The 12,735-nt window shown below is 37.5% G+C and overlaps 1 protein-coding gene across 2 annotated transcripts in view; it reads right to left on the bottom strand.

The window, feature by feature from the left end:
* rorb (RAR-related orphan receptor B) overlaps positions 1-12,735 on the bottom strand; it is a 67,030-nt gene that overhangs the window by 6,642 nt on the left and 47,653 nt on the right. The window contains exons 1-9 of one of the 2 annotated variants that reach the window (XM_061986186.1): positions 11,199-11,315; positions 9,584-9,669; positions 9,353-9,494; positions 7,067-7,498; positions 6,583-6,704; positions 4,184-4,316; positions 4,003-4,110; positions 3,757-3,867; positions 3,477-3,589 (exon numbers count right to left, since the gene is read on the bottom strand). In XM_061986186.1, coding sequence (XP_061842170.1) covers positions 3,477-3,589; positions 3,757-3,867; positions 4,003-4,110; positions 4,184-4,316; positions 6,583-6,704; positions 7,067-7,498; positions 9,353-9,494; positions 9,584-9,669; positions 11,199-11,295 — 1,344 coding nt within the window. In that variant the 5' untranslated portion in view covers positions 11,296-11,315. Of the gene's footprint in view, positions 1-3,476; positions 3,590-3,756; positions 3,868-4,002; positions 4,111-4,183; positions 4,317-6,582; positions 6,705-7,066; positions 7,499-9,352; positions 9,495-9,583; positions 9,670-11,198; positions 11,316-12,735 lie in introns of those variants that run through there. The other variant, XM_061986187.1, reaches the window with a different exon arrangement.

The following is a 12,735-nucleotide window of genomic DNA, read 5'->3' on the forward strand; positions in this document are numbered from 1 at the left end:
CCAAAGGAAATGCAAAATTTGCATGGTTGGGTGATGGTTTGGGGTGCCATGTCATCTGCTGGTGTCGGTCCACTCTGTTTCCTGAGATCCAGGGTCAACTCATCGACTCCATGCCACGCCGCATTAACGCAGTATTTGAGGCAAAAGGAGCTCCAACCAAGTATTGAGTATTGTACATGCTCATATTTTTCATTTTCATACTTTTCAGTTGGCCAACATTTCTAAAAATCCCTTTTTTGTATTAGCCTTAAGTAATATTCTAATTTTGTGACACACGGAATTTTGGATTTTCATTTGTTGCCACTTCAAATCATCAAAATTAAATGAAATAAACATTTGAATGCATCAGTCTGTGTGCAATGAATAAATATAATGTACAAGTTACACCTTTTGAATGCAATTACTGAAATAAATCAAGTTTTTCAAAATATTCTAATTTACTGGCTTTTACCTGTGTATATATATATATATATATATATATATATATATATATATATATATATATATATATATATATATATATATATATATATATATATATATATGCCACATTATAAATAAATGCCCAAGATCATATTCATTGCATTTTATTGGTTTAATGGCAGCTTATTTATTACTAAGCTCATCAAAGCTCTGAGAATTATGCATCATGGTTTTTTTAGTGCCGTCTGGTGTGATAAGGGGGTGCAATTACACCAGAACAATACTTTCTTGTTTTTTTATCGGCAAGGATGAGATTAATTTGGTTTTCATGGAAAAAGCATAATATTATACCAGGATTACAACCTGTTAAAATATAGCAGTTATAATTGGAGTCAATGGGACCGAAAGAGATCTTAGGAGAAAGTGTGTATACTTTATTTTAATATCCTATGATAACAATGTTGCAATAAAAAAAAAATAATCAAATTTCAGACCGCTACCCTTCAAACTGAACAATCGTATCACTTAAGGAGCATGTAATGCCCCTTTTGCCCAGATCACACGAGCATGATCAAATTACATCACAACATTCCAGCATCACTTGGCTATTGTCATCAATTTTCATCACAATTGCTGGCCGGATACACGGCCATACAGCTAAGACAAAAAAGTATGGATTATACTTATCATACTTATAATATAAAATGTACACACAATATAATGTATTCATCTCATATCGTATTAATAAAATAAACCATCTGGGTGCTGTTTTATTATTGGCTTTCTTGCAAAACAAGCACCCATTCACTTTGCTTTGCTAATGTTAGCGTGCTAGCATTTTAGCTTATTTTGTTTGTATAAACATATAAATCATGGCTTTACTTTTTGCCATCTTGTAAGTATGCTAACTGCTTTTTTTTGTTTACATGCTAACATTGATATGCCCCCAAGTTCAGTTCAAAACATATGAGATATTTTATCATTTTAACAGCAAATTCAATATGATAAAAAAAAAAATACTAGAGTGCTTCTGGGGCGACGTGGCTCGGTTGATTAAGTGGCCGTGCCAGCAACTTGAGGGTTCAAGGTTCGATTCCCCTTCCGCTATTCGAATCACTGTCCTTGGGCAAGACACTTTACCCACCTGCTCCAAGTGCCTCCCACACTGATATAAATGTCGCTTAAATATGTTGGTAATGGCTTTCGGTCTCTAGAGAAAAAGCGCTATATAAGTATAGTTCACTTCAATTCTGTTGTATGGTAGAATTTGGACCAATGTAAACACAATGGCAGATCCTTGCGTTGACAGCTTTACATCTTAAAGGCCAGCGTCCACTGCAGTGGATACTTTTTCTTTGCATAACAGAGCATTTTTTTCTGAAACTTGTAACTGTGACAAAATAAATAGACCAAAAAATAAGAATAATAGTGAAGAGAGAAGTTCAGCCACCCGGTTATTAGCTCTCTTGAGAAGGGGCTCCTATATAACAATATAGTTGTATAAACCTATAAATCATGGATTTTGTTGTTTGGCCCCATCTTGCAAGTATGCTAACGTTTCCCATTTAAGCACGCTAACCTTAGAATGCTAATGATTTATGCTATTACGTACAGTAGGTACTTTTATATTTTTTTAGACTCATTTGCCTTTAAAAATATGTAGTCTTTAACCCTTGGCTGGAGGTGCACACCACACATAGCAGGCCCATTCAAAATTTCTAGTCCTCATTTAACATTATATGCAGTTAATATTTATTGAATAACCTAAGGAAAACTGCTACTACAGTGTCTCTGTATAGTATTTGTGAGTTTCTCTATTCCCCTGATTCCGAGGGTATGTGCGTAGCCGCGGACGATATTTCCCTCTGGGTGCGACTGAAGCTCCTATTAATATGTTTTCTCAGACATGCAATTGGTCTGTAAGAAAGGGGTATGCAATGTAACACTAAAAAATGTTAGGTCAAAAAATAACCCAATTTTAACCCGACTGCTGGTTCAGAAAAGGACAAACTCCTTATTTGAGTTATTTTAACTCAACATTTTGGGTTAATTTTTTCAACCCAACTTTTGCGTTGAATTATTTAACCAAAAAGTTGAGTTTTGATAACTTAATGTTGGGTTATTCCCAACCAAACTATTGAATTGATTTATTTATTTAACCCAAAAGTTGAGTTATGCTAACTCAGTGTTGGTTGATTAATAACCCAACTATTGGGTTGCACAATTTAGCGCTCCTTGACCCAATAGTTAGTTAAAAATTATACATTTTACTGGTTTGTCCTACTCCTTCCCAAGTACTGATCAAAATTATTTTTATTTCATTAAAATATACTCAAAAGCAAGATTTGAGTGACATTTTTTTACAAGAATTGCCGTGTGGTCATTGTAGTCCTATACAGAATGCTCAAATATTTGTATATGTACATAAGATGTGTGATTGTAAATAATATTGATATATATATATATATATATATATATATATATATATATATATATATATATATATATATATATATATATATATATATATATATATATGTATATATATATATATATATGTATATATATATATATATATATATATATATATATATATATATATGTATATATATATATATATATATGTATATATATATATATATATATATATATATATATATATATATATATATATATATAAATCAAATCAAATCAACTTTATTTATAAATATATATATAAAATGAAATAATAATATTCCCTTCAAGAAAAAAAGTAGCTTTAAAGCGTTACTCATTGAAAAACAACTCAAAAATGGTTCATAATTTTGAAAATCCAGAAATTGAGTTAAAATAATACCCTTATAACCCAAACAATAGGTTGCTCTTCATAAAAATAACTCAAAAATGTAATCCAACACGAGCAACTCATAAATTGGGTTATCAAAATAACTCAGCATTTTTTTGTGTGTGTGATCAATAAGTGAAACTACCACAATCATGAATTTTGCTATCTCTATCCACGTAAATAAACTGTTGCTGCTTCTACAGTAGGTTGTGTAGTATGTTTGACCTACCTTAGCCAATGCATCTTCATCCATGTGGTTCTTCTGCATAATGTGCTGCAGGGCAAAGTAGATCTTCTCCTGGAGCTTTTGAACTTTGCGAGGCTCCATTAGCCACGGGCGATCTGAATCAGGTAATAATAAAGTTGTTTAAATTTCATGTATATATAATTTGACATTGTTGGACCTGAACTAAAATGTGTGGTATTGTGAGGAACAGTTAACCAAAAACTGTGTAAACGTTCCTATTTTGCTTCTTTGATTATGATGTAATTTGGGAGTGTTCACTGACCTGTGGAAATGAGGACAGCTGCCGAGAAGAGAGCGATCTCCTCCTCCGTTAGTTGCAGTGCACACAAACTCTTGGCAAAGTCAAACACCGCACTCACTAAGTCATCGCAACCTTGAAGGCAAACAAAGACGGGGACAAAAAAAAGTCATTAATCTTATTTCTGTCTTTAATGCTCAGAGGAACAAAACATTACCAGTACCAATGATTCATACCAGACAACAATGCACAGCTGCTAACATGTCTTACCTAGAGCTTTGAACATCTGCATGCCTCCATACTTCCCCTCAAAGAGCACGGTGTTGTTGAGAGGGTTGAAGGCCCGGCACATCCTCACCAAAACAACCTCTAAGCAACCTGAAAAAGAGCGTGTTTGATTTACCTTGAAGCAACCAGGTTGAGTGTAACACATCTGTTAAAATGCACTCACCTGATTTGAGCAGGAGGATCTGGTCATTTTGACACAGCTCCATAAACCCTGAGATGCGCTTGGCGAACTCCACCACATACTGGATGGCGTGTGTGATCTGAATGGCACACTGCTGCCATAACACATCCCGAGGCTAAACCAAAGAACATTCATTACTTGGTTGGAGTCATTAAATTTGCTTAGCTTTCAGTGAAAACAAACCTAAATGGTCGTCATTCATGAAGACGATGTGAACTGAGTAAAATATTCTATGACATGACAATGAACGTACAGAGCACATCCATAGGATCTGTTCAAACAGGAGCGCCCTCTAACATACAACGGAACCTCCATTTACGAACCCCTCATTGTACAAACTTTTCGATTTACGAACCACATACCGAATAAAAATATGCTACGGTGTTTGAACCTTGTCTCTGAGTCATCCACCCAGTATGTGTCTCAGCTTATCAATTTATGTGGTTATTCAGTGCTGCTATTAAATACTATGCTACTTTGTGTGCTTTTTAAAGGGGAACATTATCACCAGACCTATGTAAGCATCAATATATACCTTGATGTTGCAGAAAAAAGACCATATATATTTTTAACCGATTTCTGAACTCTAAATGGGTGAATTTTGGCGAATTAAACGCCTTTCTATTATTCGCTCTCGGAGCACGTCACATCGGGAAGCAATCCGCCATTTTCTCAAACACCGAGTCAAATCAGCTCTGTTATTTTCCGTTTTTTCGACTGTTTTCCGTACCTTGGAGACATCATGCCTCGTCGATGTGTTGTCGGAGGGTGTAACAACACGAACAGGGACGGATTCAAGTTGCACCAGTGGCCCAAAGATGCGAAAGTGGCAAGAAATTGGACGTTTGTTCCGCACACTTTACCGACGAAAGCTATGCTACGACAGAGATGGCAAGAATGTGTGGATATCCTGCGACACTCAAAGCAGATGCATTTCCAACGATAAAGTCAAAGAAATCTGCCGCCAGACCCCCATTGAATCTGCTGGAGTGTGTGAGCAATTCAGGGACAAAGAACCTCGATAGCACGGCAAGAAATGGCGGCAGTTTGTTCCCGCAGATGAGCGAGCTAAACCCCCTGGATGTCTTGGCTCACACCGTCCCTTATGCCACCGAAGATGATCAAGAGAAGAATATCGACCCTAGCTTCCCTGGCCTGCTGACATCAACAGATCAGCTTTCAGGAAAAGAGTGCGAATGAGGGTATGTCTACAGAATATATTAATTGATGAAAATTGGGCTGTCGGCACTCTCAAAGTGCATGTTGTTGCCAAATGTATTTCATATGCTGTAAACCTAGTTCATAGTTGTTAGTTTCCTTTAATGCCAAACAAACACATACCAATCGTTGGTTAGAAGGCGATCGCCGAATTCGTCCTCGCTTTCTCCCGTGTCGCTGGCTGTCATGTCGTTTTCGTCGGTTTCGCTTGCATACGGTTCAAACCGATATGGCTCAATAGCTTCAGTTTCTTCTTCAATTTCGTTTTCACTACCTGCCTCCACACTACAACCATCCGTTTCAATACATGCGTAGTCTGTTGAATCGCTTAAACTGCTGAAATCCGAGTCTGAATCTGAGCTAATGTCGCTATAGCTTGCTGTTCTATGCGCCATGTTTGTTTGTATTGGCATCACTATGTGACGTCACAGGAAAATGGACGGGTGTATATAACGATGGTTAAAATCAGGCACTTTGAAGCTTTTTTTAGGGATATTGCGTGATGGGTAAAATTTTGAAAAGAATTTTGAAAAATAAAATAAGCCACTGGGAACTGATTTTTAATGGTTTTAACCCTTCTGAAATTGTGATAATGTTCCCCTTTAACTGTTTTTTTTAAAGCCTTTTTCCAACATGTTTCTAGTTTTTCTAGCTCAATATGAGTTGAAAGAAAACAATAGACAAGCGATGTGTGGTTTTAAACATTAAGAAAGTATCCACAGCGTTGTCGACACTGCTTTACCCCCAACCCCCCACTCCATTCTTCTGCAGGCAAAGAAGATTAACCGACAAGGTAAGGTAGATTTTATTTTTTATTCCCAATCATTGTAGTGACCTAGTCTAGTTGTTGTTTTGACTTTCTAATTCAAAGAAAGTTAAACCTTATGTTGTTCACTATTCAGTACTGTATAGCACTTTATTTTGTGTTAAAAGTGCACAAACTTTTACTAAAATACGGACTTGTTGAAGCTGGAACCCATTTATCATATTTACATTGTTTTTTTTTATGGAGAAATGTGCTTCATTTGACAAACTTTTCTATTTCCGAACAATGTTCAAGAACGAATTAAGTTCGTAAAGCAAGGTCCCACTGTACAGAGGATTAAAATCCGAATGTTCTACATCCAACACATGGTGATTGTGTCATAATAAAAAATGCTCACCTTGCTCTGATAAATTTTGACTTCCTCATAGGAGTGTGTCTGCCAGGCCAGCTGCTGCAGCTCCTCTGTGGTGTACTGACACGTCTCCAGATGAGACTTGATGATATTCTGAGCAATGCGGTCTGGAGGAGAGGATTGTAAGTCAATACCCGATTTGATTAACACACACTATATTCATTTATTTGCAAATGCATGGTACAGTGGTGCCTGTTATGCATCATTTTCCATTGCATACATGTATCACTTATTAATGTTCCAATTATTATTACTTTTTCTTGGATTTTGAGTTCGGATCTTCATTATAACTTTTAAATAACAGCTTGTGCAAAACACAATCAAGACACAGTGACAATTGTTCAAGCATCTGAATAATCCTGTTTTATGCTCAGATTTAAACAATTTTAGGACTGAATTGTGGTTAATTTCCCATATAAATGTGTCATGCAGGTTCCAAAATGAAATATCTATTTTGTGTGATGATTACCTAGTTCTCCCATGCTGACATTGTTGTGCCCCAGCTGACTGTCCTGATAGCCTCCGTAGCTGAACAGGTTGGGTACTGGCGTCAGGTCATAGACTGGCTCCTGTTTAATGTGCTTCATGCCTGACATGTCCAAACCTGACTGGTCCGGAGACGGCTGGGTAGAATCCATCCCATAATATCCCCCTGGAAGTCCACCTCCATTGACATGGCCACCTTTGGGCAGCTCAATGACATGGCCGTTGGCATAGGTGCCCCCAATCTCGTGGTTGAGGGTCGACAGTCCGTTGGTTAGGCTAGTTGAGTAAACACGTGCCAAAGCTTCCGCTTCCCCTGTCTGTTGCTGCCGTTGCTCCTGCAGTCGGGCTTGGTGCTTCTGGACCTCTGCATACAGACTGTCACGTTGTTTCTTGGACATGCGGCCAAACTTAACGGCTAACCAACAAAAGGACAGAAAGACTGTTTTTTAATGAACCATATCAACAGCTCGTTGCTTTAAAAAAGTCAATCAATCAATCAAAGTTTACTTATATAGTCCTTAATCACAAATGTCTCAAAGGGCTGCACAAGCCACAATGACATCCTTGGCTCAGATCCCATATCAGGGCAAGAAAAAACTCAACCCAATGGGAACAGGGAGAAACCTTGGAAGGGACCGCAGATGTGGGGATGCCTCCCCTGGGTGACCGGTGCAATAGATGCCAAGTGGATACATAAATAATGTGAAATACTATTCAGGGGTCTTTTATCCATGCATGTGATCCACATAGATAGACCTACACCATATGGGCAGAAGTGTCCACCTCTATTATTCACACACATATGGCATATCACACATACACATTTAAAGATTAAAGGGGACCTATTATAATTTTTGTCTTTTCTGACTTATAATTGTTACAACGTTGGATACTCATATTAAATACTATCAAAGCAACAAATCATGAGGTTCATTAATTTGGGCGTGAGCTTGCATGCAGTTTTGGATGCTTCTGACCGTCATTTGTGGCTACAGTGTGACATCACAGTGAGATGGACGTACTTTTTTGGACATTAAGTATAAGCTATCACAGGGGTTGTTAACCTTTTTAAGTTAAAGTTAAAGTCCCAACGATAGTCACACACACTAGGTGTGGGGAAATTATCCTCTGCATATGACCCATCCCCATGTTCACCCCCTGGGAGGTGAGGGGAGCAGTGAGCAGCAGCGGTGGCCGCTGCTCGGTGATCATTTTGGGGATTCAACCCCCAATTCCAACCTTTAATGCTGAGTCCCAAGCAGGGAGGCAATGGGTCTCATTTGTATAGTCTTTGGTATGACTCGGCCGGGGTTTGAACTCACAACCTTCAAGTCTCATGGCGGACACTCTAACCAGAAGGCCACTGAGCAGGTTTTAAAACTCGGGGTCCAACTTTTCCACTAGAGCGGGGACCGGATACTACTAAATATTAACACAAAATTATTAATCTTACTGTTAATCATATTCAATAATTATATGAAAGCCCGTGTTATCACAAAGATTATTATCAAGGCTTAGGTATCCGCGCTGGCCCTGCGATGAGGTGGCCACTTGTCCAGGGTGTACCACGCCTTCCGCCAATGTGCAGCTGAGATAGGCTCCAGCACCCCCCGCGACAAGCGGTAGAAAATGGATGGATGGATGGAGGTCAGGCATGTTTCAGAAATAAGGAAAAGGCAAAAGAAGGGACTCATAAAAACTGTTGCAAAGAACAATTACATACAATTATAGACTGCTAAAATGAATACATTCTAACTAAATTAAAAATGAATATGACTTTGGCTATAGACTTCTTCTGTTTGTTTGATATTGTCATTACTGCCACAAGTGGTGAAAAAGGGTATTACAACTGAGTTCTACTGCGGCCCATACAGACCACAACTGAGAAAGAGATAACGTTGGGTGGCTCAACAATGGGCCCTAAGGTTAAGAAACATTCAGATATCAGACCGAAGAGGAGGCTCCTTCCCCTCTACTCAGGCTTTGAGACTGTTATGACTGCTGCCTGACGCCTCGTGTGCTATTCATTCCCGTCTAATGCCGTCCCACCTGCTCTGATGTCTAAGTTGGACTAATACGAAATAACTCGGTTTGGTATTATTTTCATCTAATTGTGGCGTGCGACATGCAGTGAGATAAATAATTGTCCAAAATTATGAAGAATTAGGGTTTGAGTGGAACTAACTTATCTAGCTCGTATTCTTTTCCATGTTGTATACAGTATATACGTTAAATGATTGTTAGTTTCGGGAGACAAATAGGGTCTCACCATCTCTGGACATTCCTAGGGCAAGACATTTCTGCAGGCGGCAGTGTTGGCATCGGTTGCGGTTTGTTCTGTCGATGAGGCAGTTCCTCTGTCGGGGACAGGAGTAGGCCGCATTGTTCTGCTGACTCCTTCTAAAGAATCCCTGGATGCACATGTACACACAGAAAGAGTTAATACAGACTCACAGGTACCTGAGCTAAATTGCTAACCTTATGTTATGCCTTTTCTTACCTTACATCCTTCACATGTGATAACTCCATAGTGGATTCCTGATGATTTGTCTCCGCAGATTTTGCATGGTATAACTTCGATTTGGGCTGCAATTAAATAAAAAAAGGAGCAATGTTAAACACTGGATGTACAGTAAAGCACACTGCAAGGACACAAGATGTACTGAGCTTAACATGGTGACTTGAGTGTACATATTTTTAGAGCTCTGTCGGTGGGCTTATTGAAGGGTTAGATTAGAAAAACATCACATAATCTAGTTGGCTGTAAAACCACAGTGAAGTGTGTGTACGTGTACTACTTGTATGTCTAAGAGTTATAAAAAAACAACTTCACAAGGGCAGTGTGACATGTGGACCTTGTGTATGTCTTTGCAGGAGTTTTTCTAATGACTGTAACATTGAGGACCACATGCATGCTCACAAGCACAAGCCCATTCAAACACCTTGGTGCCAACTGTGTGTCTCTTCTTCAGGTTCCACTAGAAGGAAACGCTCCTTGCTGGTTAGTAATGTTGCTCATAATAACAAAACATGTTACATCAGTAAAGGACTACATTTGTTGTTTAACCACCTACACCTTTAACTAATTACACCAGATGTGTCCAAATTGCGGCCCGCAGCTAATTTTTTCACTTCCTGCACCACATTCTAAAACTAGTATGATCAAAAACAGTGGAATCAAATGTAATGAGGAAAAGTTGCAATGTTGACTCTAGTAACACATAGATGCCATGCAGGTTGTCATTGCTCAAAAAATAATAATGAATCACAATCAATGTTGTTATGAATTATTGACCTATTGAAGGCTCCAATTACTTCACATCATCTATTACACTTTGAAATAATTTGGGCTGAAACTATTGCATGTGTTTGCCATAAAAACAAAGTTTTCTATGACAAAACGGCATAGAATAAACAATACAAAGCTAAATAAATTTTTTTATGAAAACATGTAATCGATGGATAGATCTGAAGTTGATCTAGAAATGTAAGCGTTCAAAGTAAAAAAAAAAAAAGTATGACTTATTTTTAACACTTTTATGAGTGGGGCCCTTTTGAAACCCTGATAATTTTAGTGGGAGTTTTTAACTGTCATTGCTCAAAAAAATATAATGGATCTAAATCAATATTGTTATGAATTGTTTACCTATTGAAGGCTCCAAATACTTCACATCAAATATTCCACTATATTTTGTGTTTTTGCCATAACAAAACAGCTTTTCTTAAACAAAAGGGGCATTAAACATTAAAAAATGATATATATATTAAATCTTTATATCGACTGATAGATCTGAAGATGATCTACAGATTTAAGCATTCAACAATAAATAAGAATTATATATATAAAAAAAAAAAAAAAAAGTATGACAGAGACTCTGTGGGTCTCCATGACCACACTTGATGGTAGCCCAAAAGGTTGAAAATAAATCAATACGTTGTATTGGTTTTGAAAATGAAAAATATTAAAATGGCCCTGCATGCTTTGATTTTTCAGTGTGCAGCCCTCAGTGGAAAAAGTGTGCACACCCCTAATCTACAACCATACACACCCATACTTAGTAACTGAACTACATTTCATTGTAATATCTCACTAATTTCTTAGTAATATTACTCACTGTGTATCGGCAGCTCCATATACAGCACATAAACGACGGAACCTGTTTCAATGCAACAAGCAAGAGCACCTGTCGCTTGTGTATTTGAGCTTATCATCCATCGTCAAGAGAAAGCCGCGGTTTCAGTTAAGTGATTGATGCAGGCAGAGATAGGCAGGTGTGTCTGCTGAGATGGCACACTCTAAAGAGATTATATGCAGCCTATCTAATCCTAAATTATTTCCCATCGAGCTGGATGTGCGTAACACTGTTTAATCTCAAAGATAGCCATACAACTGCATATTCCATCAAGGAATTGAGAAATTCCAAAAAATTAATGAATAGCTCAAATGGACATGACTGTTTTCCACTTTATCTGCCATTTTCATGACTTATATTTAAGTTCACTGCACATTAAACAAAACAACACATTTCTATCCAAACATGTTCCTGTATTAGAAAATGGATGTAATGTGTATTTTTTTAGGCTGTTATTTTTTACTCTAGTGGTCTTTATTTGTAAAGTGATCACAGCATTAGGTACACATGCTGAATTACTCAATAAAATTATTCCAAAATAAGAGCCGTATCAATATTTCAGCTGCTTTTGTCAGAGAGGTGTTCATTTGTCATGTGTTTATAGTTTCCAGCAGTGTATAATTGACTGACGCTATACCCCAATATGCAGTAGCTTAATCAGGTAACCAAAATATCAATGGGTCTACCTTAAATAGTGATAAAATAGCAAGTGAGTGTGCAAGTGCTCCATATTCATATTTATGCAGCATGTTTAAGTCAATGTGAGCCAACAACTTAAACAGCTGTGTGTACGAATGAGTGTGCAGTATGTATAATTAGATAATCCTATATGCGGATCAATTGGGACAGTTTTATCTGTCTCAGCGATTGGGTAGTTACAGAGAGGGGCTACTAGCACTTTGCAGACTTTTTGCTCCAACTGATGGTTTAATTTTACATTAGTGCTGTACACAACACAAGTTTACATTTTAAATGTTTGACTCTATTGTAAGTAGGGTTGCCAACTCCCTGATAAAAAAAATAAGGGACCTTACCTGTTGCCTTTATAATTTTTTATAGTATTTTTTTTATGTATAGTATTTGACCCAAACACGATTTTTCATGCATATTTTGAAGCAATACGAATACATTGGAAACAAATAAATAAAAATAAAATAAATAATACATAATTTTTTTTCTGCTTGCCATAGCCTTGATTTGTTTCTAATAAATGCACATCATCAACATTAAAATTTAACTTTTTATATGTGGCAATAAAATACAATCTCTGTTCATTACTACACAGATCACGGCACACACAAACCAGTGCGCCCATGAGCCTGCTATTGCAGTGGCAATGCAGAAATGTATGTTCATGTATTTAAAGTTCTACACACCTCACGCGGTCCGTATTTGATCAGTTTTATTAGTTACACTCATTAAACACTCCTCTCTGAGCTGCCACCTTAACGTGGTAGAGGAGTTTGCGTGTCCCAATGATCCTAGGAGCTATGTTGTCCGGGGGCTTTATGCCCCCTGG

Source organism: Nerophis lumbriciformis, linkage group LG12 (assembly GCF_033978685.3).
Source record: "Nerophis lumbriciformis linkage group LG12, RoL_Nlum_v2.1, whole genome shotgun sequence".
NCBI lineage: Eukaryota > Metazoa > Chordata > Actinopteri > Syngnathiformes > Syngnathidae > Nerophis > Nerophis lumbriciformis.